The sequence below is a fragment of the Manis javanica genome, chromosome 15 (genome assembly GCF_040802235.1).
Source record: "Manis javanica isolate MJ-LG chromosome 15, MJ_LKY, whole genome shotgun sequence".
Classification (NCBI taxonomy): domain Eukaryota; kingdom Metazoa; phylum Chordata; class Mammalia; order Pholidota; family Manidae; genus Manis; species Manis javanica.
The window spans coordinates 77,933,961-77,960,908 of record NC_133170.1 but is presented as its reverse complement, the minus strand read 5'-3'; the positions used below and the strand labels follow the sequence as shown (position 1 = coordinate 77,960,908).

The following is a 26,948-nucleotide window of genomic DNA, read 5'->3' as shown; positions in this document are numbered from 1 at the left end:
CTAGGGAGCCTTCAAAGGCAGTACTGGGGGTGGAACTGTCTGTAACTGTTTCCATTGTTTCCAAATCCCAAAGACAATTATGTCAATCCTTAAAGTAGGACCACACAAGTCAATAAAACCCTAAGTGCGTTTAGGGGAAATTGTATCAACTCAAAAGGTTAATGCTGGTTATACCCATCAGAGGTTCAGATGCAAGCAGGTATGTAAATCATTAAAGTAACAGTGAGGAAAGAGATTATTAATAAGTGCATGTAAGTAGATCCTCAATGATCAAGACACAAGGTTTGTGGAAGAAAAACAAGTACAAACCTTGGTAGAGAAAAATCAAGATCCTTCAATTAGGGGTTAAAAAAGAGCAAGAAAATGCTGATGTTTCAGAGTGCAGGATCTTGAGGTTAGTTGCGATGCAAGAAATTCAGGTAAAAATGTAAGATCATGCACATGATTTTTATAAAGCTGCACTTCAAAGAAAGCCTAGTAATAGGTTGAAATATGAAATTGCTGATATTCAACTATGTTAACCTACAGAAATGATTTTATTAGCTTCTCTTGAAAGTGTGAGAATGTGTCACTTTCTCGGTAGCACAAACTCACGTGCAGCTCATAGCCAATGAAATATTGGTGCACAAGCAATTTGGGCAACGGTAGTGGTGTGGTGGGGCTATATCATTAAATCCTAGGAACTTCCTGACAGCAGACAACTGAATCCCCATCTTACACATAACAAAATAGTTGCAACTAGAACAAGTAGAATGAAGATTCCCACCCACGTTTGTGGCGCCGGTGCCCGTGTTCCCATCACTACAGTAATTTCTCTCAACAGCCGATGTGGCCAAGGGATTGCTTCCAGGCTGGCCCGAAACTAGCACTTGGGGTCACACCACGGGAGGCTCTTCGCCAGCGGAGAACAAACCCAAGCGGCGGACTGTCCACGTCTGCCCCCTGGAGGCCGGTCTATGCACTTGCCCTTGAGTTTTCCTGGATTCTAAGAAGTTAGGGGCTTAGTGAAGGGAAGGGAAGGTGGTGAACTGAGTAAGCCTCCTATTCTCTGAAATGTCAGGGTTCATCAGTGTCACAGTTCAGCAGTTAAGAGCCAACTGAGCTCCCTGGGAGGTGGCCTTTTATTCATCACATCTGGAGATTTGCACATAGTGGGTGTGTGATTTTACTGGTTTCAGATCAACAACTTTACCTTTGCAAGAAATGCTCATATTTCCGCCGGTACGCAAAGCCTGCCCGTCTCACCCGCAGGTGCTCCATCAGCCCCAGATATTTGACCTGATGCCTTATGAGGAAGTCGTCAAATTTGCCTTTGGAAACACAGAAGGGAGAGTGACAGTAAAGGACCCGCTGGCTTTCTTTCAATCAAGACAGGCCAGAGGCTGCAAGCTGTTTGCTGGGTCTGGCCACAGACATGTCTTGTTAAGTCCCAATTATATATATATATATATGTGTGTGTGTGTGTGTGTGTGTGTGTGTGTGTGTGTGTGTGTGTGTGTGTGTGTGTGTGTGTGTGTGTGTGTGTGTGTGTGTGTGTGTGTGTGTGTGTGTGTGTGTGTGTGTGTGTGTGTGTGTGTGTGCGTGCGTGCGCTTAATGGCAGGATTTTACAGGAAAATATGTATTTCTGGTTTCTCTTGAAAAACCATGAGATCTGGCCATTCTGGAACTAGAGTCCCACATGGCAACAACTGGCTGGAAGGAAGTAGAGCTGTCCCTTTAGACAGGGTATGCCCTCTCCAGTTTGCCGCAGTCCCCTTCACTCTCTATTGTTTTACACACAGCCTGCTTCATCCATTTGCTTTTCCTGCCCGGCTTCTGTAAGCCTTTGACTGTGTGGTACTATCATAGACCATGGCAAAAGCTTAGAAAATACCTAAGTCATAGACCATTTGGAAAGATTGTTCCCTGGCTAGAGAAAAGCAATATTGCTTCCCCTTACCTCTGAATTCTGCCTGTCTGAGCTGTGTGGCTCCTGAAATTCACCAGGCTCTGAGGAATGCTCACTCAGAACCACCAAAAGAAGGCTCCCTCCCTATTCATTTACCTTCTACTATTTAAAAATGAAAACCAATTCATGTACAGAGGACAAGGAGCAAGCCGGTCATGGTTTTCAGGATTTAACCCACACCACCTTGGTTTTCTTCCCTACTCAACGCCCAGGACAGTTCATGACTCACCGGGTTCTTTCCTCTCATTGGGCTTGATGCAACGGATGTACGAAGGTTCCTTGGAGATGAGAATTTCCAGAAGGCTGCTCAGACTGTTTTTAAACTGAGTCCCCACCTGCAGAAAGAAAATGAGCTAAGGAGACATTGCTGCTCCCAATTAATACAGAGTAGGACAGAAGACTCTGGGCCTCTAGGTCCAAACTCTGAACAGATTGTCCTACCTGCTACCGTTTTACCCATTAAGAGAAGGCTTTGGATGTCCTGTCCTGAGAAGCCCAAGCTCAGTCTGGTCAAGCAGAGACTGGTAATATTTGTCCAGGATGCTTCTCCTACTTTTCAATTACGTGATGAGTACCTCATAGGAGCCGGCATCGCTCCTGAGACCATTACCTCCACCACCTTCCTGTTTCCTGGGTACCAAGCTTCCTTGATGACACTCACACAATTACAAGTTCTTTATTTGATGGCATCTTCCTATACGCTCTCCCACTAGATCGTAAACCCCATGAGAGCAGGGACCTTGCCTGTTTTGTTATTGCTAAATCCCTTGAGCCCCCGCACAGTGCCTGACACACAGTAGGTGCTCAGTGAATGTCTACAATTGAATGCACTCGTGGCTAAGCTTGGAAAGTATATATTTAAAGAACCTGTTAGAGAGTGATACTTCCAGAAAGGGAAAGGTGGCTGAAAAAGGGTAGGTAACTGGAGATAATTCCATCCTCTGGGGGGTTTTGGCCACCTTTCCAGTTTTGTATGGGCATTTTTCCTGCTCACCGTTGGTGGCCTTCTCCGGTTCTCTAACTCAGCCACTAGGAAGCATTCTCTCAGGATGCTGTTTCTGGACCTGCATAGCACCTGGAAGTAAAGAGAAATGAGCTCCACATTTGCTGCTACAGCAATCACTTAGGGGTCTTCAGGAAAGCTCATGTAAGTGTGCACAGCAGACCACAGTCATTTGCTTTGTGAGCATTTGAAGAAAGGGGTAAAAAAAATGGTCACATGTGGAAGGAAATGTTTAAATACTAAATCCACTGCTCTGTCTACTTGGGAGGGCCATCTGATTGCTCTTCCTCTGAAGGATGAAGCAACCATTATTCCCAGCCCAGCCACCATGGAATACTGAGGTTCTTTAAAATGATCTCCAAGACACAATGTGGAATGAATAAAGCAAGATGTGGGACCACATGCACAGTGCATGGCTGTTGTATGAAGAGAAAAGAAAAAGGTGATGCATCCACACACATCCTGGCATTTAGTATTCCTGCAAGGATACATGATATACTGGTTAGAGCCACTGACTTTCAGGAGAGGGACTTGGTGGCACGGGGCCATGGACACCAGCTTTTGTACTTCGACTGTTTTCCCCTGGACACATATTTTCAAAATAATCTATATTACTCAAACGTCTTTAATGCTTTAAAATTTGAATTCGACACTACAATTTCTCTCCTTATATCCATACAATGACTTGTTCGTTCCACCTTAAAAAGGAAGGAAATTGTGGCCATGCTACAACATGGATGGGCCTTGGGGACATTATGCTGAGTGAAATAAGCGAGTCACAAAAGGACACACACTGTATGGTTCCTTATATGGGACACCTAGATAGTCAAATTCATACAGACAGAAAGCAGAATGGTGGATGCCAAGGGCTGGAAGAGGAGGGAATTATTGCTTAATGGGAATTTACTTTTAATTATTGTTTAGGGGGAAATTATGATCTAGTAAATTGTTTCATCAGTTTTGTACGGTGAAAACAGTTCTGGAGATTGCACCACAATGTGAATGGACTGAACACCGGAACTCACACTTAAAAATGGTTGAGATGGTAAATTGTATATTATGTATATTTTACCACAGTTAAAGTTTTTTTAAAATAAAAAAGATTCTCTCATTTAATCCATTCCAATTCTGGATGTACAGTGGCATGAAGGAATAATTAGCAGGCAGGAGAGAAAAAATTAGACGTGGCCCATCTTCAAAGTCAAACAAAAGCATAAGGAACTTCAGCCCTGGTGAGTGAACTGAACTCAAGGTGTTCTGTGCAGGAAGCACCCTCCGCCGATGGGTTTGTGAGGAGATGGGCATGGCCCCTGGTGGGGGAAACCATGAGAGGTCTAAGATCTTTTGTCAGCCAGGCCTCGCCACTTGGGCATCATTCACAGCTACTCCGAGAGGAAGGGGCCGTCAGACCCACTTCACTGATGGGGAGATCTGCCCGAGACTCCCAGCCAGGAAGCGGGTGCTGAGACTCGGACCCAGGCAGCACCTCCCGGAGCAGGTCACAGCACGAGGAATCGCGGATCTGTCCTGAATCCCAGAGTGTGGGACGAGTGGTCCTAGAAGAGGTAGGCAAACCTTGAGAAGGGCAGGAAACACTCCTGAGATGAACTATTTGCATGTTCATTTGGAAAATGTCTCCCTAGGTTTAAGGTTTTTATAAACAAAGCTAATTAATAAAATCCGATTTTTACAAAACGGTTAACTACTTCAATACAAAATAAAGGCTTCAAAAGTCCAAGGTTTCTCTGACTGGTGAAGTAGATGGAAGGAGACTGGGAGTTTTAGTAGCGGCCCCAGGGGCTAATCTCAGCTCCAGCTCCACCTAAGGATGGTACCTTGGGCAAGTCCAGACCTCTCTGGGTGTGTTTGCTTACCCTCGGTCGATGTCACCACACTGTATTCCCACTGCACCAAAATAAAACCTCTAGTCCTCCCTGGAGCCCTCACTTGCTGAGCCCTCAGTCTCTGCTCCTAACATTATACCCCTCACTGAATACATGCTGAACTGGTTAGGGGGCCCAGGGCCCTTGCACATGCTGGTCTGCCTACCGGGAGTAGCCTCTAAGCTTTCCATGGCCAAGATCATTCTCATTCAGGTTTCAACTCAGAGTTACCTCCACAGGGGTGTTTTCTCAGATTCCCTAAACTAAATTGAAAATGCCCTCCCTCAATCATAGTTCTTATTTATTTTCTTCATAGCACTCCTCACTTATGGGTAACTTATTTGCATATATATTTATTCTCAGCCACTCTCCTTCTACTTCTCCCCACAATATAAGCCCCCTGAGAACAAAGACTATCCCATTCATTGTATTTCTCCTTTGAGAAATTCCAGAGCTGGCCGAGTGCCTGGCACACAGGAGGGGCACCATGGACATCTGAATAGATCTGTTGAGTCAAGGTTTCCTACAGATGATCTTAAATGTCTCTTCTGGCCACGATATGCTGGAGTTCTCATGTAATGCACAGGAGAGAAAAATCCAGAAGGCCAAATCAACCCCCAAATCACTGTCATGGGCGATACCTTGTAACCTACAGAAGCACATGTTTCAGACTTACTTCTTTCAGATGTCTGTAGAGGAGATCATTGTTTTTCTCCAAGAATCCTGTAAAACATTGAATTTAAAAAAATTGAACCAATGGCTTTGTCTAAAAAAGAGAAATCCTAACATTAATTTCTTGGGACTAGATCAGAGTTTCTCAGCCTTGGCGTTACTGACATTTGGGGCCGGATAACTGTTAAGAGAACTGTCCTGTGCACTTTGGGCGTTGAACAGCATATCTGGCATCCATCCAGTAGAGGGCAGTAGCGCCTTCTGATGGGCTATCACGTGAATGCAGAGCCTTTACACTAAGGAGTGCATACGCATCCTAGTCTAGTAACAAAGGAGACATACAATGAATTACATCGAAAGAATGTAGCATTAATGAATTTCAGTGGTGGCCAGGTTAGACTATGTAGATGGATGAGACAATCATTTTTACCCTTTACAAAAATCAGACTCAAGCAGCAGGGATAATGGTACCCAATGACACTTCATACAAAGGAAGACATGTCATTTCCAATGTTAAAACTTGGCTTATAAATGCTCACTTCAAACCTAATCAGTTAATAACTAAATTAGTAACTAAGTAACATTGTAAAAATCAAAACCAGCTGAAAAAGATACACAACAGAGCAAAAAGATATGCATCAAAAATGTCTAAGATACAAACTTCTGAGACAACTAGAGTTCTCAAAACTAATATTTTTTATTGTGATAGAATATACATAACATAAATTTTACCTTTAACTATTTTTAAGTGTACAGTTCAGTCGTACTAAGTACATTTACGTTGTGTAACAGTCACCACCGTCCATCTCCAAAACTCCTCCTTTCCCCACTAACACTTCATACTCGTTACACACTGACTCCCTCCTCCCTCCCCTCTGAGGCCCCTGATAACCACTATTCTGCTTTTTGTTTCAACGAATTTGACTACTTTAGGTAATTTGTATTAAGTGGAGTCATACAGTATGTGTCCTTTTGTGACTGGCTTATTTCACTTAGTATGTTTTCAAGGTTCATCCATGTTGTAGCCTGTCACAATTTCCTTTCTCTTTAAGACTGAATCGTGTTCCATTGTTCATACAGATTCATTTTGTTTATCCATCCATCCACTGATGGATGCTCTCGTTGCTTTCCCCTTTCGGCTTCTGCGAATAACAAGCATTTGTTTTAGTCCCTGCTTTCAATTCTTTTGGGTATAGATAGAACCTTTAACCCAGCAACATCTCTCCTGGGGATTTATCCTACGTACATAACGCGAACACACTGGCCAAGTGAAATAGACACCAAACGCAGCAGCAGTGTTGATGAGAGACAAAGCTGGAAATAACCAGTGTCTATCAAATGGATGAACAGACACAGTCCTGTGGTGAATGCCTGTAGCCTTTTGAGAGAAATGTGGTGAAATCTGTTTGCTGCTGTGAAGAGTGGTGGAGATCTGGATGCAAAGGGCCTGGGTCTGAACCTCAGCTCTGACACTTGCTAGCTATGTGGCCTTGGGCTACTTAACTTTTCTGAGCTCAGATGCCTTACAGATTAAAAGGGGACTAATAATGCTCCCATCTCACAGGGTCACTTTAGACAAACAACAGAAGTCAAGCACTTGGCCTGGCGCCTGGCCCATAGTAAGTGCTCAATGTGTGTTAGTTGGAATCCAAATGATCTTCAATATTCATGAAATGAAAAATGCAAGATAGAAAACACAAAGTAACAATCTTTGTTCTTTAGGTGTGCATGTGTATGTATCCCCACATATGCAAGTATATGCATGAAATATTTATATTTTCCTGAAAGCAATTACAAGAAACTGTGGGTTCCTGTAGTAACTTTATGGAGACATTAAGAGTAAAAGGGACTTTTAGTACGTTTCTGTACTGTCAGTAATTTCTAGCCTTACATGTGCATTATTGTATTCTTTAAACAAAAATCAATAGATTATCTTCATAAAGAGATTCACCCTAGTTTTAAAAAATTTTTTGTACTACTGTATTTGAGGGGAAAAATCCTAATACATGTTATATTACTTTTTGAAGCTTCTTAGAGAAATAAACTTATTTAGAAGTAAAAATAATTTGGAACCAAAAGCAGAAGCAATGAAAGAAAATGGTTTTAAAGTGTTTTGTAAGAAAATGTTCATAGCAGTATTATTCATGATAGCTAAAAAGTGTAAACAACCCAAATGCCCATTACCTGAAGAATGGAAAAACAAAATGTGGTCTGTCTACACAAGGCAATATTATTTGACAATAAAAACAGAATGACAACATGGATGAACCTTGAAAACATTATGCTAAGTAAAAGAAGATAAAGTGGACTTCATCGAAATTAAGAACTTCCGTGTTTCAGAGGACACCATCAAGAAAGTGAAAAGACAACCCACACATTGGAGAAAATATCTGCAAGTCATATATCCAATAAGGGACTTATATTTAAATATATGAAGAAATCTTACAACTCAATAGTAAACAGACAAAACACCCATTTAAAAAATGGGCAAAGAATCTGAATAGACATTTCTTCAAGGAAGATATAAAAAATGGCCAATAAGCACATGAAAAAGATGCTCAGAGTCATTGGTTACTAGGGAAATTGAGCCAGAATGAGACACCACTTCATACTCAAACAAATGACAGACAATACCAAGTGTTGACGAGGTAAACTGGCACCCTCATATACTGCAGGTGGGAGGGTAAAACGGTGCAGCTGCTTTGGAATCAGTCTGGCAGGTACTCAAGAGATCAATCAGCATTATCGTATGACCCAGCAATTCCATGCCTAGGTACTGACCCAAGAGAAATGAAACATACGTTCACACAAAACGTATTCAGGCATGTTCATAGCAGCATTATTCATAACAACCAGGAACTGTGAACAAGCCAGATGTGTATCAGCTGATGAATGGATAAACAACAGGTGGTCTATCCATACAATGGAATAGTATTTGGCAGTCAAAAGGAACGACACCGTGAGTTATCCTTGAAAATATTCTGCTAAGTGAAAGAAGCCCCACAAAAAAGTCACATGTTGTGTAATTCCCTTTATATGCAATGTCCAGAGTAGGCAAATGTATAGAGACAGAAAAAGATAAGTTTGTAGCCCAGGGCTGTGGGGGATGGGCTGTGGAGAATAGGGAGTGACTGTCAACAGTTTTTTGGGGTTGCAAAGTATTCTAAAGTAGACTGTGGTGATGTTTGCGTAACTATCTAGAAAATACACTAAGAACCAATGAATTGTATGCTTCAAATGGGTGAGATATATGATATGTGAATTATCACAATAAAGTGGTTATACATAAAAATAATAACTTTTCAAAGGGCATGCTTGCATGCAGGACTAGGGAATATTCAAGACAGCTATGCAGCCATTTCTTCAGTGGACGCAGGGGCACCTGCAGGGCTGTCACCTGTGACCTGGGCACTCACCTGTGGTGCAGTATGTGACCTCACCCGCATAGTGGAAGAGTTGGAACTCCATCCAGCCAATCCTCTTTCGGCCCTTTGGACCTGCCAGCTTCCGGCTATAAGCAGACAGAAAGAGACATGCATTGAACATTTCCACCTCACTGAAACAAAATGCACCAGTATATAAAATAAAGCATGACAGAGAAGTCCGTGACAGGTTGTCTAGGAAAGCTAACCACTCCTGGCAGCTCCCAGGAAGCACCCCCAGATGCCACCACCTACTTCATCAGGCTATAGACCAAGGTCTAGATTAGATCCTTCCTTCTCATAAGAACTGAGGAGTAAAAAGCAAACATGAGTCATAGAAACATATTTATTTGTACGACATAACTTCTATTTCTTCAGGTGATGAACAAGTTTTGCTACATTACATTTTATGATGTTAAGAGACTAATATCCTCATGAAACGTCATTTTCTTCAGATTCTGGTGATTTATAATTTATACCTTTTTCTTGAAATGTATATATCTATATATTGACACTGCACATATCCAAAGTGTAGGTACAGTTCAATGAATTTTTGTGAACTTAACACACCCGTGTAACCAACACCCAGTCAAGAAACAGAACATGACCTGTGAGAACGCCTCACCTTGAACCCTCTCCAGTAAACGTGACAGCTAGCAAAATAGATTGATTTTACCTGCTTTATACTATATAGAAATGGATTCATATAACATGTACTCTTCCGTGTCTGATTGCTCTTATTTACATGTTTGTGTAATTTACCCACATTGCATATAGTTATAGATTGTTAATTCTCAAGGCTATGTATTATTTCATTTGTGACTATACCACGAGACATTTCTCTGTTCTTGATTCATTTGCTTATCCAACTCCATTTACTTACCCTTGCAATATTCTACAAAAGGTTTGATAAAGCCGCTATCACTTATTGGGACTTTACCATGGCCAGAAGTTACACTAGGCAATTTATATAGTTATTTACTAAGCAAGCTGGTCACGGAAGCTGCAGAGGGTCCTTGGGAAAACTTCAGAAATATGGGTCAGATGGGTGAGAAAGTCGACTTTGCATGGAAATTCCCATCCATCTGACCCATATTTCTGAAGTCTTCCCAAGGACATTCTGCAGCAGCTTCCATGACCAGTTTACTTAATTGCATAGTGGTGCATGGTAGGTGTACTCGTATTCCATTTCACAGAAGGGGTGATTTAAATGCGGAAGTATTGTTTGCCCAAGGTGTTGTGTCTAATAAGTGGCTGAACTGGGATTCAAAACCAGGTCTTTAAGATTCCAGAGCATATGAGCTTAAATTCTCTCCTTCTGTCTCAAAGACTGTTACATTTCTAGTTAATTTTCTGGGATGCTGTAAATGCTCTAAAACTTGATATGTGTAGTGGTTATATGGGTACCCACAAATACAAAAATTTATTGAGTTATATACTTTAGATCTACATGCATCACTGTATGTATGTCATACCTGACTTTAAAAAATACTATTTCATGCCTGTGGGCATGTCCACAATGCAATGATCATGAATAAAGCAAGACATTAAAATCACAAAAAAAATTCTACTTGGAATTCATTTGAGTTTGATTTCTACTAGCAAAAGGCATGCGTGCATATGAATTGGTATATCATGACGCTGTTTCTATGAATGAAGAAGAAGCTGTACTTTTAGGAAGCACTGCCCTTGCCCCAGAAAATGGACATTCAATGATCTTCCCCCAGGCAACAGCTTGTCAAATGAGATACATACGTTTGAAAGTGTGCGTGCTTGCCCACTCTCTCTTCCAATTTCTCCAGGAAACTCAAGTCAGTAGCAGGACCAGGGCGAATACACTCTTCATCCTTCAAAAGAAAAAGAGGAGCCTCGATCCATAACATCACATGCCATCAATTCCAAGTTTAAATGCTTTCACCAGCTAAGGCAGAATGTACGGGACTGAAATCCTGCCATCTCACATGAGTCAGGTGAACATAGGAGGTGGGGGCAGTAATCCATTGCATGTGCCTAGCTTCTCAGAGACATTGGAATTTCCATGCAAAGTCGACTTTCCCACCCATTTGACCCATATTTCCCAAGTCTTCCCAAGGACACTCTGCAGCTTCCATGACCAGCTTACTTAAACATACAACTACATTTTCTCTTTACCAGTCATTGCTGGCCAAGAACTTATTCTCTTTTACTAGAAGCAAAGTCCTCCTGGAAAGAAAGCTATGAAGCATAGTTCTAAGCCCTCTGCCTGTATTATCTCCCTTCATTTGTCCTCACACCTCCTGAGGACTGTGATCACTATCCTCATCTAATGATGATGAAATTGGAGCTCAGAGAGGTTAGACACTTGCCTAAGGTCACACAGCTAGTAAGTAATGGGGCTGGGATTTGAATCGAGGTCGTGCCTGTGTTCCTGGTAACGACAGTCACCACCCATTAATGTGCCTGCTGTGCTTTAGAGTGCTGGGTCCACAGAGCAGCTAGGTTGTAGAGGGGAGCAGTGCAGGAAGAGGAAGGGGGCCAGTTATTTTCATTAAGAGGAAGGCAAGCTGTGGTGCAGATGATCCCCAAAGAAAAGCAAATCAAGGAAATCATTTCTCATTGACCTTTAGGATATATTTTTTAAATGAATGTTTGAGTTTGCACAGTTGTGGCTTTGAGGATACTGATCTCAGAAGCCACAATAGTTCAGAACAAGGTCACGGGCCCTCTCCAAGGAGCCTCAGTTCAGGATCAATGGGTGTTTTTTGGGAAGCCGTCCTTTCGTCAGTTTCCTGGCGTTCTGCTCAGTACTAAGCACGAAAGCAGCTCTCCCCCAGTCGCCACCAAGCACCTGCCTCCACTGGGCCCCTCGGCCCCAGGCGCACCTTCCCACGTCTATGGAAGACTGACAAGCATGCTTCCATTTCAAAGGTCTTTCTTTGCTAGTCTCGATGGGCTGTAATTTAGGTCTGTGAGTCTAAATGAGAGGGGAAAGCTCAGCCTAGAGCTCCGAGAGAGAATTCAGCAAAAAAGCTTCATTTGCATCCTTAAATCATCTAGCGGATTCCACACAGAACCCTTTTCAAGCCTGGGAAAAAGTTCTCCATGTGCTGTAAACACGGTGTGAAAGGGCTGTAAGTCAACATTAATTTTCTCACCAGAATGGAAATGATTCCTTTGTGTCTCTCTTCTACCAAATCACAGATGATCTTGTTGTTGAAATATTGAATTGGTTCCCACTAGAATGATGAAAAAGAAATAACTCTCCAAGGAGGATTTTGAGGAGCAAAAAGTCGATTGCTTTTAAATAGATTTTCCAACCTTTTTTTTCAAAATCTGATTCTGATGTCTAACTTTAAAAAATACGACTTTATGGATATCAAAATAATTTCCCAGGAAATAAGCAGAGAAGAAGTGCAAAATAATTCTTAATACTAAGCAGGAAAAATCTCTGATGAAATAATATTTCTCAAGTAAATGTCTTTCATTAGATGAAGAAATCAGATGATGAGAAAATAACATTTACCTCTATACCTTCCATTTCATATTCTGTCTGTTCCGCTTTTAGGGTACTCTCAATTAACAGCTGCTGGAGTTTCTCATTGCAGTAATTTATGCAGAACTGTTCAAAACTAGAGATGCAAACGATTTAAATAAGTAAAGCTATGTGAGCAGACCGGTTTTGTTTTAATGGTGTTTACTTTTTTTTTAATGATGCTTGTAGATACAGAAAAAGCAAAGTCTTTATTCATCAACTAATTTCCTAACTAGATCAGAAGAGTCGAGCTAAAAGACGTTTGTCTATTCAATGGGCATGCCACTTCCATAAGTCTATCAATTAGGGGCTAGGGGACTATGGAGAATCCTGGGGAGAGGAAAATCAATTCCAATAACGTTAGAGATGCTCCAACCAGTCTCAGACCTTAAAGAAAAATCGAGGACGGCTGGGTAGCAGCAAACTCACCCGTTCTTGTCGAAGACTTCAAACCCGTAGATATCCAGCAATCCGATCACAGTTTTCCTGGTGAAATCCTTGTCAAAATAACACACACCATTAACTGTTACATTTTTTTTTATTTTGTGACACTCAAAACCAGTAGCTGTCCCCCAAGCTGGGACTTGGCTACACAGCTCACGTCTTCTCTCTTCAGCTATGGTGCACACAGGAACCAAAGGGTGGAAACAAATGTCCCGGCCCGCACCTGCCTGCCACCTGACAGAGCCCTGGAGCTTCCGTCTGGTCACTAGAGAAATGAGATCTTCCCTTTTTGATTCGATCCCTTGCTTCCACCCTCTGCAGTCTCCCCAACCCTTATTCAGTCATAGAGAGACACAGACGGACACCTACAGATGGCAGCCAGGGAGATATTTATTCAGGAGAGAGGACAGGTGGACAGATGGTACGGATATAAATTTAAATGGAGGACCTAGTGCTGTCCAGCAAGGATGGATATTTAAAGAGAATAAGCTTGTTTTTTGTGTTGTTATTTTTTACACAACTTAACATTCTGTATGGGGTGCTGTGTGAATGCCTCCCAAATCTGCCCTTTGCATCCCACCTCTATGAATTTCTCCCCACATACTCCATGCTCAGTATCATTTTCTTAATTTCTAGCTTTGAGTAAACTTCCTTTTTCATTTAAGTATCTCCACTGAAAAACAAAATGTTCAACGGAGTCATTGTTTTGTTTCTTATATGTGTTGAAATAAACTATTAAAATTAAAAGTTTCTTCTTACACTTAAAACCATCTGGCATACTTCAAATGGGTCACACTGAAACAATCACTTGGCATGCATTTTTGGGAGTCTCACACTAGAAATGCAGACGTGAAAAGACAACCACCCCTGCCCATTAGGAACTTACACTGAAGTTTCTCAAATTCTTTAAGTAACAACATTGATTAATGGAACATTAACCCCATTAGTGAGAATAAGTCACCCAAAACATGGGGACTAACCTTGTTCACTAAGGAGGAATTGATTTTATTGACCAGCCAAGTAAATGTTCTTCCATAGACAGCCTTTGCCATTGCGTCTCTGGCGTACACAGAGAGTCCTGGCGTCAATGGGCAGACCACCTGGGAAAAACAGGTGCATCATTAGAGAGAAAAAAAGCTCTCCAAGTTTTCAAATTAGTCTTCAATGATGACCAGCAAAGGCTTCGTGCTAGGGAAAGATGCCACCCCTGCAGGCACCCTGTCATGCAGTGGCTATTTCTTGAGTGCCCACTATGTGCCAGGCATAGTATGAGGCTGCTAATACAGCCATAACCGAGACAAACAGTTCCAGTCTTTGTGGGCTCACAGCTTAGATGTCCTAAGGAGATACATGTGGTGCTTTCGGAAGTGTGCGGGGGTGATCAGGGAAGGCTCCTGGAAGATGTGAGCACCAGGGAACTGAAGGATGAGGGGTTAACTAGAGGAAGCACAGGGAACAGCACGTACAAAGGCCCCGTGGTGGGCAGGCATGGAGAACTAGTAATGGGGTGACAGGGTAGGGGTGGCGGGGGTTGACACAGGAGACCCCACAGGAGCTGGACCACACAGGACCTGCTAGGCTGGGTTCAGGGATCCAGCCTCCTCCAGGGCCACTTCCACCCTGTTATCCAAGGGAGGCAGCAGTGGTAGAAAGGCAGGCGCATCTCCATCTAGAGCCATTTTTACCTCCTCAGTTTTGGCTTCAATCTTCCTATGAGTGAGAGCTTCCAGAAGGACCGGTGGGTGGACCCCCAGGAGCTGAATAAATGGGAACCAAAATGCCATTCAGCAACTGGATTTTGATTTCTGTTAACTTATAAAGAGTTCGTGGATTTCCAGGCCCAGATTTACTTCCCTGACAGAATTAATTGTGTTTTAACGCAAAACAGATCACAGTTGATCTTTCAACCAACTGGCTTTTACCAGCCCCCTTCCCTGCCCACACTATGGAAACTTGACCAGTACGGGCTGGAAGAACATGGTTTTAGCCATTTGGGACGTAGGCATCCAGCCTCAAGCTCCCCTCCCCTGCCCCTGGGGTCTGAGTCTGGGTTCAAAAGCGCAACATCACCTTGGCGATGCATTTGATCTCGTGGGTGTCTGGTATGGTGGCACAGCCTTGGTAATTCTCTCCAAAACAAATGTTCCCCAGGTGTAGGACACTGGCAATAATTCCAAAGAGATTCTAGGAATGTGGGAAGAGGTGAGGACAGAGAGAGAAAATGGTGGCTGCCTAGCTATGCCATCAGAGGAGGTGCCTGAAGGACAATCACCCCAAGTTTCTTCCTTCCCCAGGAATCAGCCTCTTATCTACTTCAGATATTATGGGAAGTTGGGGCAAGAACTTAGCAGTGGGTGGGGAAGATGCCTCACTCCCTCTCCAGCGCACACTTCTATTTTTATATCTTCCCCATCCCCGCCCCAGCAATAAACCATTTAATGTTCAAATGCCATATTCTCAGATATATATATATATATATATATATATATATATATATATATATATATATATATATATATATATATATATATATGCATGTGCATGTGTGTGTGCATATGTGTATTTTTTTAATTCTATTCTGGTCTGTGAAAGAACAATAGTTTTAATCATCAAGAAAAAGGACAAAGATGTAAAAAAATGTTTATATATCCTACAGTTTGTTCCAGTTGTTTCCCAAATAGGAGCACCAGTAAGTGATAATCCCGTAGTTCTAGGGGATCTAAATATCTGAGACTGGTCTTGGAGGGAAGGGAAACATGGCTTCCTCCCTGCACACAACACAGGGGAAATTTAGGGCTGCCAGATTAAATGCAGAAGGCCCATTAACATTTGAATTTCAAATAAGCAAGGGCTAAGTTTTCAGTATAGTTTTTCCATTCCATGCAATGATGGGACATACTCATACTAAAAAAAAGTCATTATCTGAAATGAAAATGTACCTAAGTGTCCTGTGTTTTTATTTCCTGAATCTAGCAACCTTACTACGAAGTCCCCAGGAAACTGGGATTGTTCCCTCACTCCCTGACCATACTGACTGTTCTGCGCTCAGGACCCATACCTCAAGGTCATCCTCAGTAAAATCGACGACAGAAAAGGCACTGGAAACAGTTCTCCAATCGTTCTTGTCATTAATAGACAACTCTTTGGCACAATGACCCTGTTGACATAAAATTGGGTCACTTGACAGCATTTTTTATGAGAGGTAGGCGTGTGAACACCTATTCCTAAATCAAAACAGTTTTCTCTACAAGCGTGCAAGAGCTAGTGTCCGCACTGTTCTGAACTGTGAGAAAATGGGTTTTACTCTGTCTAGCATGTGATGACGATTTGCCAGCCGCTGATTTTTTCACGTTTATTTGGAATTTTATCTGTTTGGGGAAAACTTTCCAAGTTACATATTCTTGGTATATCTCTTCGTATGTGTTCTTAAAAATTGCTTTTGCCATTTTTGCTAAGCAAATGGAAGTTGTTTGTCTGAGTAAACATCTGCTGAAACACCAAGGAAATGACAGTATTTAAATCCAGAAAACTATCTTGATGCACTTAGCAACCTCCAGCAGAAACTTCACTTTAGGACTAGCCGGAAGGAGACCCTCACTCAAGGAAGTAAAGCCAAGCCTGTAGAGAAACACAGATTGTATGGATGTGATTGCCCACTAAATCTAGAAGGTATCTTTTAAATAAATAACAGACCTCCAGTGTCACAATTTAAAGGGAAAGCACTCTAGAGTGTATTCCCAGTTTCCTGGTTATCTGAAGATTTGTTATCTTAAGAGATTTCCTTGTTGTGTGGGGAAACGAAACACGTCATACCATGAAAATATTTACCAGTGAACTGGCCAGGGCTATATCTGCAGCCTCCCAAATATCCCTGCTCCCACTCAACCAGAAGCATCTGCCCCCACACCCGCAAGGGTAGGGTCAGTTTAAGTCAGTCCCTGGAAGACACCTTGAGGTTTGGAAGCTGGGCAAACACAATGCAAAGTCAAGCCACAAAGGTTGCCAGGGTTTGGGGAGATATTAGCATGATCGAAATAAAACTGGAGAATTGCCCAAACCATTTCCAGAGCCACTGCGGCACGAGGAAATCATGCCAAAAGAAAATGATCTGATCATCAAAGGCTTAGGAGAAGCCCTTGGGAAAACGAGTGAAGCCCTCAAATATTTTTACAAACGGATCCTCTCCAGTCATGCTATAAAAAGCCAAATGTGATGCTACCATACAGCTCTGCTGGAAAAATTAGGTCCTCAAAAAGAAAAAAAATCAAATTTGATTCATTCTTCATTCTAAGAATTAGTACAAAATTTGTTGAATATAAAATGAAATGATAGGATTATTTTATTTTCATTATTTAGCTTCACTTTTCAAGATAAGCTTCAGTTATGTCTGCTTTTTCCCCATGGCTTGCTATGAAACATTGGTCCTCATTTTACAAGATTCACTTTATAAGATCTTATTCTCTTTCTCAAATGAGGTCCCTACTTGAACTATGTCAAGTGACCTCCATTCAAAGTCAGGCCCAATGAGAAGAGAAAGACCCAAAAATCTTGGGGCAAAAAAGTTCTAGTGATCTCAAATACTGATAAACGCTACACAGTCTGGGTATTCTAGAGCCTCAGTGCTGGCTGCAGAAAAATTAGTGCTGGGAAATTATATTCCGAAAGTCAATTTTACATCACTAGGTCCCAGGAATCCGTACGGGCATGGCCTGAACTATTTCTGCAAAGGAGTACATCATTTGGCAGCTAACAATCCTAGAGTAGCAGGCAGGAAGGTAGAACAAGTCTTCCAAACTTGTTTTGAAAGCAGAATAAAGCAGCACAGGTTGTGGGCACAGATCGACAGCGTGTGCTGTCACACCTAGCCCGGCAGTTCCCTACTGGGCTGTGCATTAGAATCACCAGGGGATGATGTAAATATCTTTAATCACAGGGGAATGTCTAAAACAAGCCTGATGTTCAGGTCCCACCCCAGGCCAATTAAATCCAAATCTCTGGAGGGTAGAGCCCAGGCATTTGTGTGTTTAACAAGATGCATGGGTGACTCTGATACCAGCCAGGGCCGAGAATGACTCATCTAGATACTGGCCACTCTACCAAGATGATATGGCTGCCAGGCACAAGTAGAGGGGCTATGATAAGTGTCAAGAAACCAGTTAGGAGGATACCTCCAGATAGTAATGAGGAAGTTCTTGAACATTCCACAGAGTACTCCCTAACCCCACACAAACTACCCCAGATTCTCCCCTGCAAAGGGCTCCCAAAGCTAGGTACTGGTTCTTCTGACCTGTGAGAGGTATTTATAGAGCTGGGGGTCTCGCTCAAGTCCCAGGTAAGCCAGAAGGTCCTCTTCGCCACCCTCTAGCAGCTGGTAGAAGATGTGGAAATTCCTCTCGCCCTGGTTTTGATAGACGACTCGAGACTTCTCTATCAGGTAACAGATGATATGCCCGCCTATGGGAATGCCCTTTGAAATAGGACAAAAATATGTGGCAGTGACAACTATCGAGCCACTCTCTTACTGGTATCCTCTGATGGACAGAAATTCTTAATTAGAATGAAGTCCCATCTATCAATCTTCTATGCTTAGCATTTTCTGGATTTTGTTTAAAAAGATTTTGCAAAAAAAAAATTTTTTAAGATTTTTGCCTACCCAAGGGTATGAAGATATTTTTTATGTTCTTGTCTAGAAGCATGATTGTTTTACTTTTCTTTCAGGGCTATGATCCATCACTATTTTTGACCATGGAGTGAGGTAGAAGTTCAAAGACCTTTTTATCTGTATGGATTTCCATTGGAAGGACAATCCTATCCCTACTGAATCACAGAGATGCTATTGTCATAAGCATAAGTGACCATATCCATAGAGATCTTTCTGGACTCTATTCTGGCCCATTAGCCTGTTCATATTCTTGTATCAACATCACACTGTCTTATTATTTTTAATATATCCATTAAAGAATTTGTATTTCAGAATATATGTAGAACTCTTGCAAATCAATAAGAAAAAAACAGCTCAATTAAAAATAGGTAGAAGACTTCAACATCAAAGAGGATCTCTGAGTTGCCAATGAACAAAACTTCATTAATACTCAGGGAGATATAAACAAATTACAGTGAGGAGATATAAACAAAAGACCCCATCAGACTGCCTAAAACTAAAGAACTGACAATACCAAATGTCGACAAGGGTGTGGAACAACTGGAACTGTCAGTAACTATCATAACATTGCTGTAAGAACACAGCAGTGCCACTCCAGGGTATATACCCTGTGTGAATGAGTGTTTTGCATCTACAAAAAGACATGTGCAAGGATGTTCAGAGCATCATTTGCAATAGCCTCACCTTGGAAACAACCCAAACGTCCATCAGCAGGAGAACAGGTGTGATAAGAGTTGTACAATCAAAAATGAACTGCTACAGGCAGTGACATAGATGAATTTCACAGACATGTTGACTGAAAGAAGCTAGACACAAAGCATACTGTATAACTCCATTTATATGAAATTTAAAAACCAGCAAATTAATGTGTGACCATAGAGGTCAGAACAGTGGCAACCTTTGGGAAGGGGAGAATTGTCAGAAAAAGATGGGAGAACCTTCTAGGTGCTAGAAATTTTTATATCTAGAGCTGCATGGTGGCTGCACAGGTAGAGACATGTAAAAATTCATTGCACTGTATTCATGTCTTTTGTTCTTTTCACTATGTGTGTTGCATTTCCATACAAAGTTTGAAAACATACCTATTAATATTTTTTTTCAGAGTCTATATGCAATCCACTAGAAGGCCATGTACCAGCCTCTGGGAAACATGAGCCAGTCATCCTCATAACTATATTCAACATTCAGCCTGCATTTGTTCTCCAGTCGAAGTGTCACTTTGTCACTTGCAATCATATGTCCTTGAGAGCTTCCCACAGGCATTATTAGCCCCATCAAATTCTGGGCACGACACAACCACAGTCATTCTTAATGTCTTGTCTCTGGCTGCTTTTATGCTGCAACAGCAGGGCTGAGTAGCTGCAGCAGAGGCCCTGTGGCCCATGCAGCCTGCAGTATTTACTATCTGGCCCCATCTGAAAATGTTTGCCAATCCATGCCATATAGTCATGTATGACTAAACAGAATATTATTTACTTTTGATTGTTCTCAAGCTTTGTAAGAAATGTCATCACACTGACACAGTGTGTTCCCAAGAGCCGTCCATGTGGTGTAGCTGTTGTTCATTGGCTCCCACTGCTATAAAACACCTCCCTGTGAGACTGTCCCACAGTTCAGCTGTTCTCCTGTTGATGGACATTCAGTCCTCTCCAGATGGTGTTGTTACCAGTCCTTTGACCATCAGGAGCCTTGCACATGTGTAGGAATATCTGCAGGAGTGAAATGGCTCCACCTGAGATTATGTGGTTTCAATTTCACAATATATTATTTTCCAAATGGGTTGCACCAATGTGCATCCCACCAGCATTATGTAAGAGTTCCTAAGGACTCCCAACTTCCCCATCACCTGAAATTATCAGACTTCTTAATTTCTACCCATCTAGATGGTATAATATGGTCTTTGTTTGCATTTCCTAAAACTAGCCCTAATCCTGGATTTTTGACTATTCGAACCAGTGAATACCCTTCTGCCCCTAAGGTGCCTTGGGTTGGGAATCTGCCACTGACAAGTGGAGGGGTCCCTATGAACCAGTAATAGGAACTTCCATGTACCTTCAAGTCAAACTGTATGTCCATGTATTTTCCAAATCTGCTGGAGTTGTCATTCCGGAGTGTTTTGGCATTTCCAAAAGCCTTGGAATACAAAGCAGGGGCAGAGACTGAACCAAATTATTTTCTACTGTCATTTAAGCTCACCATGCTCATCAGATTCCTAACTCCAAATGATATGCTTATTATGAAACTGGAGGAGGGCGGGGAAAGCCAGGGATAAAAGCTGTCTTAAATACTTTATCTTCTAAGAAGGAATCACGATGTACAGAGGATTTAATGATAAACACATCAATATTGGTCCCAGAGAAAAGAAGGGAAAAATATCTTCTCTATAGAATCCAGTCTAGGGCTAGATTAGAAATGGCCTAAGGAGAGGATTATAGGACCCGAGGCCCTTCCTATGCTAGAAGGCACAGTTGACAGCCTCCATCACCAGACCCTTTTTGTATCAATGAGATAAATCATTTAGCCCAAAGGTCTGCTGGGAAAATTCCTTCAACCCATAAACATCTTTCACATGAAGGGCAACAAAAGCTCAGGAGAACATAACATTCAAATCATCAAGTCAGTGGATTGCAGCAGCAGAACTAATAATGAATTGATTTTCATTAAATAAGAAAAAATTAATAAATAATAGAGCATTATGCAAGTACTGCATATTTTTTTATGCATTCATCATGTTTAACCCTCCAAACTTCCTAAGAGGCAGGTACCCTGTGCACGCAGGTAAGTGCCATCACTACCCAGACTGTGACCCGACCGCTTCAGTGAGCTCCCCGGGCAAAGGGCTCTCCTTACTCAGTGACCTCCCTGGACTGCCCTCTCGCGGTCCTCAAGGATTGCTTACCTCCAGCACTGGATTGGAGAGCAGTAGCCTGTCACGGGCTATTTGGAGTGACTCGGTCATTGGGCAGGTCACTGCAAAATACTGGAGAATCTTCTTGGAGGCTTCCGTTTTCCCTGCCCCACTTTCTCCGGAAATGAGGATGAAGTGGTTATTTAGCTCAGAGCACATCGTGCAGTAAGTGTTGTCAGCTATGGCATAGCTGCGGAAGGAGTGGGAAGCGGCTCTGACACCCCCAAGAGCCTAAGGGCAAAGGCCCCTGCCTCCAGGAAGCCGCATGCATACTGTTGGACAAGGACACTGAGCTCAGACAGAGAGCAACCCCCCACCACGACCACTGGCTGATCACACGTGGCGTGTACTAGATAGCGAAACTCAAATAGTAGAGAGTTGAAGTGAAGAATTTAAGCAATCGGGGAATTATTTTTGAACATTTATTAGTTTATTTTTTTAAAGCCACCAGCATTGATATCAGAATGAACCAGATACTAAATTACATCCCAAAGAGATATTCTATTCACTGTAGGTGGAAATGACATCTTGTCTAAATATTAAATTAGATAGATAGATCTCATGTTCTCTCCTTCCCTCAAAACCTAGAATACAGAGGATAAAGACAGAAAACCAAAAAGATTTTTAAAATTTCTGTGCTATATTTAGGACAAAAGGTAAAAGTATGGACTTTACCTCCAAGATCAGAAACCAAAGGCTGAAGGTCTCCCAAGAGTATAACCCGGCCAAGTTTGAAAGATGGCTATTTCAGAATCACTGGTGGTAGTGATGCAGAAGTTTGTAAATGCTTTGGGAGGTGAAATAGCTGCGTCACCAAGATAAAATGGAGGGAGAACCCAAATATTAGCCCAGAAGTCAACCAGAAAGGAGAAATGGGAAATTCTGCAAAGCTGAGTCACGTATAGGCCAGGCAGGAAATTGCTTGTCTCTCAGATCAGCTGCCCTGGTGAATTTCTACCAATGGGCCTTCTTCTTAGCCGCCTTGCTACTCAGGCACCAGTAGAGGGACTGTAGCAGCCCACTTCCCAGAGAAGACACCTCTCGAGCCATTGCTCTTGGATTCCTCCACAGTCACACAAAGATTCCATTTCTTATCATATCTGAGTTGAGATTTCACCATAATCTGATGTTTTCTACTGCATTGAAAGACTTATTTCACAGGAAGGTGGATACAGTAAGCTAGGCACAGAACCTAATGAATGTTTATCAAGGATTTAGACAGATGGATGGATGGATGGATGGATAGATGGATAGGACGGTGGGAGAGAGGGAAGGAAAAAAGAGAGGATGGAAAGAAATAGAAAAATACTCCTGATGACCTCATCGGTGCTACTTACACATGTGGTGGCAGTTCAAAGAAATTGACCCCTTGATAAAGTCCCATCTGGCTCCTGGTGTAGATTCCAAGCTCCTGGTATGGATTCACAGACACAAGGAGCGTCCCGATATACGTCTAGAGGAGCGGACCAAAGCAGCAGTGAGGAGTTCCGGAGTGCACAAGGCTACGGCCCAAGATCCCCATGCATTCGTTCAGCGCCGGGCATAGCGCATGACAGATAAGACAAGTGCCGTCTCTGCGCTCAGGGAACTGCCACTGAGTGGAAGCGGGGGCGTGGGGCAGACAGCCAAGGGATGAAGACTGCTTCAATGGGGTGACAAAGGTGTTAACAGGGTAATGGGAACAAGCGGCTGAGGAAGCCTGCCTTAGCCAGCGGGCGCGGGGAAGGCTTCTTCAAGAGGTGACATCTGAACCCAGACTTGAGGATGAGGAGCCAGTCATGAGGAAAGTCGGCAGGAAGGGCATTTCAGGCTGAAGTGACAAGCCTGGCAGGCTGGCTACGTCTGAGGCCAGGGAGGGAGGGGAGGATGGAAAATGGTAAAAGATGGGGATGAAGAGGGAGCAGGTTCAGATCACACAGGGCGTGGAGCCCTTGGGGGCTTATTCCTAATGCAGTGGTGGTGGAGACCCACTGTCCCTACTGGAATGAAACGCCTGCGTGCCATGTAACTGTGAGGTGAGGCGGACAGCTTGAACAGGGAGCGCGGTCCTCTGACGTACTTTCCACAAAGGGCTCTCTGGCCCTTGCGTGAAAGGGCGAGTATGCATGCCAGCCATTTCAAGCTGGGCAAGCGCTCCCACTACTGGCCTTTACTTCCCTAGATTTCCGTGGTGGGTTCTATTACTCTTCAGCTTTTTCAAGTACTTACATTTGTAATAGGACCACGAATGCAAAACTTCTCAGAATATAGTTATGAATAAACAAAGCACTAAACTCATATAGGAAAAAAAAACATGTGGCCTCCTTTGAAAACGCATTTGGTGTTTTCAGATTCTGAGTTGGTTGGTGCCTTCTCATTCCAGAGTCTCAAATACTGGCAGTACTCAAGCTTATAAGAAATTATGCTAAAATCATTCCAATGAATGTTTCCAAATCTCCAGGACAAAGTTGAACGGAGAACTGGAACAGAGACGAGTATTTTGACTAAAATCCTGCATTGCTTCAATCGGTAGACACCTTCCGGGGTAGTTTCTGAAATGTATCTGTTCAAACTGGGAATATTTAGTTTATATATGATGATCCTGTCATCGCATTTATACCTCTGCATGCCATGGTCTTTCTCTTGGCTTATACATAAGATGAATTTACATATAAAATCTACTTCTACAACTAAAAATACATAGCCTGAGAGGCACACTGCTTGTTTCTCCTGGTAACCTTACTTTCAACATATAGATTAAGTCACAGACAAAATAACTGCAAGATAAATTTTTTAAACTGCTTCTGACTGTCTTACTCTTACCGAAGGTAATAAATCTCAATAAAATTAAACACATTTAATAAACACCTGCCACACACACAGAGACACTGTAGAATTTACCTAGATTTCCGTGGTGGATTCTATTACTCTTCAACTTTTTGAAGCCCTTACTTGAAAAGTGACCAATCACACAAGTGGGCGGGGGGTGGGGGGGTGATTCATAGAGAATTTAATAAAAATGCCCCCAGAGCAATCCAAGAAGAGTTCTGGCCAAGGGCTTTAGTCTTGACCCTGAAAGATTCATGGGACAGTAGACATCTCTTATTTCTGTCTTCCTGGCCTCTAGTCCCCTTTTATCCAACAGATTCCTTTGAGGAAACTTCTAGCTCTCAGCCTTCACCTCCAGGGCTGGGCTTGGGTATAGCCTGGCCAATCAGAATATCCCTCATTTCCACCTATGGGCATTGGGTCAGAGATAGGCACATGACCCAAGATGGGCCAATCAGGGCCAACCAACATCCATCTCCAGGAGGACTTGCCATCTTCTCAGTGGATAACGTGTCTAAATTAATAACGTGCCAGCGTGGTCCTGCTGACAGTCATCTTGCCACTGGGACAGAGAGGCTGCCCCAGAAGGAAACTAATGCAAAAGAAAGCAGAGAGATGAAAAAGAGTCCTCAAGATGGCATCCGAGGCCTTAGATCTATCCCTAGCCCCTAAAGTTACATAGGTTGACAGATTCCCTTTTGGGGCCTAGATTGGGTTCCCTGGCAGCCATAAAGGCCTTAACACAAAGGAACAAAGTGCATCAGACCGTGATCCCTCAACATCTCCCTTAATGGCTAACCTACTACAGGGATATTGTTAGGGGGCTGAGTCGGTTCTTGTCCCTGCGCAGCAAAGAATTGAAGGGCAGACTCACAGCAGGGAAGCGGAGCACAAACTTTGTTTGAATACACTCTAAGGGAGGAATAGGCTAGAATCAAGGGAGACAAAGGCAGGTTTACTTGAATAAAGCAGAGAGGAAGGGGAAGCTCATTGACAGGAACTTGCAAGCAAATCGGAGCTCTCAGGAGCCCCTCCCCACTTATCTGAAGTGGGACAGAGAAAGTGAAGGTTTGTGCTTAAAGTCTGGAAAATAGAATGAAATAGCAAAATGACCAAGACACCACTGGAAGAGGATAGAGACAAATGTAGTAAGTTGAACAGTAAGAAGTCTTAAAAATACACATTCTAAGAGAGTGTGGGCAACCTCAGAAAGGAGGTGTGCTTAAAGGCTGGGATTCTGTCTGTTAAGGATTTTCAAGAATAGAATAAAGGTAAAGGGTCAGGGAGCATAGGCTTGTCAGGCGGTTTCATGATGTCTATCTCTGGTAAGAAACACTGTTACTATCCACAGTCAGTCCCCTAGACAATTGTGGAGGATAAACTTGTTCTTCTCCAAGGGAGTGGCTACGCCCAAGTGCAGGGACATCAGTTAAGACTGCTTGCCCTGCCTGAAGATAGGTTGTTGGCTAATTACCAAAGAATAAGTTAGGAATCTAACTTTTAAAATGGAATCTTAGCCGTAAGGTAAGTCCCTCCTGTTCTTATTAGGCTATTCGTCTCTTGGCATTTTTAGGAAAATTAACCATGAAGCTTGTCCCATGCTCGGCTCTATCTCACCTGCATTGGCTAGAGCAAGTCTCAAGGTCAGCCCAGATTCAGAGCATGCGGAATGAGCTCACATGGCAAAGGGCGTGAACTCAGGGAGTCCTTTCTGGATTAACTCCCTGAGTTCTTGGTGAGCCCCACCCTCTTTTCATTCCACTCACATCTGTCTTTCTGCCAAACAATATTGTTCATGATTCTCAAGGCTGTGAGGGCAGGAAAGGAACTGCCACCATAGGAAAACAGCTGAGGAATGGGTTACATTACATAGATAAGGTTCTGGCTGAAACGCTTCCGAAGATTGTCCAGAAAAGCAGATTCGCTGGTGTACGCATCCAAGAGCACAAAATCCTGCACCCCGACCTTGTCCCGGGCGGTCAGCGCGCCTTCCATGTGCAGACGGATGTGCTTCGTCCTCGCTGCTTCTTTCTATGGGAAACAGAACATTCCTCAGCAGCTCGCTTCTAATTTCTCCTGCACTTCTAATATGGAAATAGCAAAACACTGAACCCTGGGGTTAGCAGAGAGCTGGGATTAAATTATCCTCTCTTCATTAAGAGCTTATGATCTGGTTAGTGGTACAAGATGATGATAATAAAAGCAACAGTGATGCAACAGCAGCAGCTGACAGGAACTGAGCATTTACTGTGTTAGGTGCTACATAAGTGCTTGACATGCGTATTCGCCTTTAGTCCTCATTTTGACCCTAAGAACTAAGTAAGTTCTATTATTGTGCCCATTCTACAGATGAGGACACTGAGGACAGAGAGGTTATAACACATGTCCAAGGCCTGCCAAAAGGCAGAGCCGGGATATGAACCTTGATAGCCTGGCCTCAGAGCCTGCTTTTCTGACCATGTACTCACTAAGTGTTAGTCGCCTAAACTCAGTATGTAATTCCCAGGTGGGTGGTGAGGAATTTGACCAGAATAGGAATTTCTTGTTACAGAGGAGTATTCAAGGAAGGACAAGTTAGGAGGGTCCCTTCCCCAAGGCAGGGCGTCAGACCTCCCCCTGGAGAAGGTGTTACAGCCCACTGGACAGCGGAGAATCTCTCTGGGTTGCCAGGACTGGCGCTGGTCTG

General features: G+C 42.8%; 1 protein-coding gene across 1 annotated transcript in view; it reads right to left on the bottom strand.

The window, feature by feature from the left end:
- MYO1H (myosin IH) overlaps positions 1-26,948 on the bottom strand; it is a 134,944-nt gene that overhangs the window by 15,325 nt on the left and 92,671 nt on the right. The window contains exons 3-20 of the mRNA XM_017664909.3: positions 26,132-26,293; positions 22,792-22,907; positions 21,446-21,644; positions 20,599-20,679; positions 18,172-18,351; positions 15,943-16,041; positions 14,955-15,068; positions 14,570-14,641; positions 13,865-13,984; positions 12,870-12,937; positions 12,432-12,537; positions 12,064-12,144; positions 10,685-10,776; positions 8,924-9,018; positions 5,512-5,558; positions 2,944-3,024; positions 2,179-2,284; positions 1,193-1,310 (exon numbers count right to left, since the gene is read on the bottom strand). Coding sequence (XP_017520398.3) covers positions 1,193-1,310; positions 2,179-2,284; positions 2,944-3,024; positions 5,512-5,558; positions 8,924-9,018; positions 10,685-10,776; positions 12,064-12,144; positions 12,432-12,537; positions 12,870-12,937; positions 13,865-13,984; positions 14,570-14,641; positions 14,955-15,068; positions 15,943-16,041; positions 18,172-18,351; positions 20,599-20,679; positions 21,446-21,644; positions 22,792-22,907; positions 26,132-26,257 — 1,901 coding nt within the window. The 5' untranslated portion in view covers positions 26,258-26,293. The remainder of the gene's footprint in view (positions 1-1,192; positions 1,311-2,178; positions 2,285-2,943; positions 3,025-5,511; positions 5,559-8,923; positions 9,019-10,684; positions 10,777-12,063; positions 12,145-12,431; positions 12,538-12,869; positions 12,938-13,864; positions 13,985-14,569; positions 14,642-14,954; positions 15,069-15,942; positions 16,042-18,171; positions 18,352-20,598; positions 20,680-21,445; positions 21,645-22,791; positions 22,908-26,131; positions 26,294-26,948) is intronic.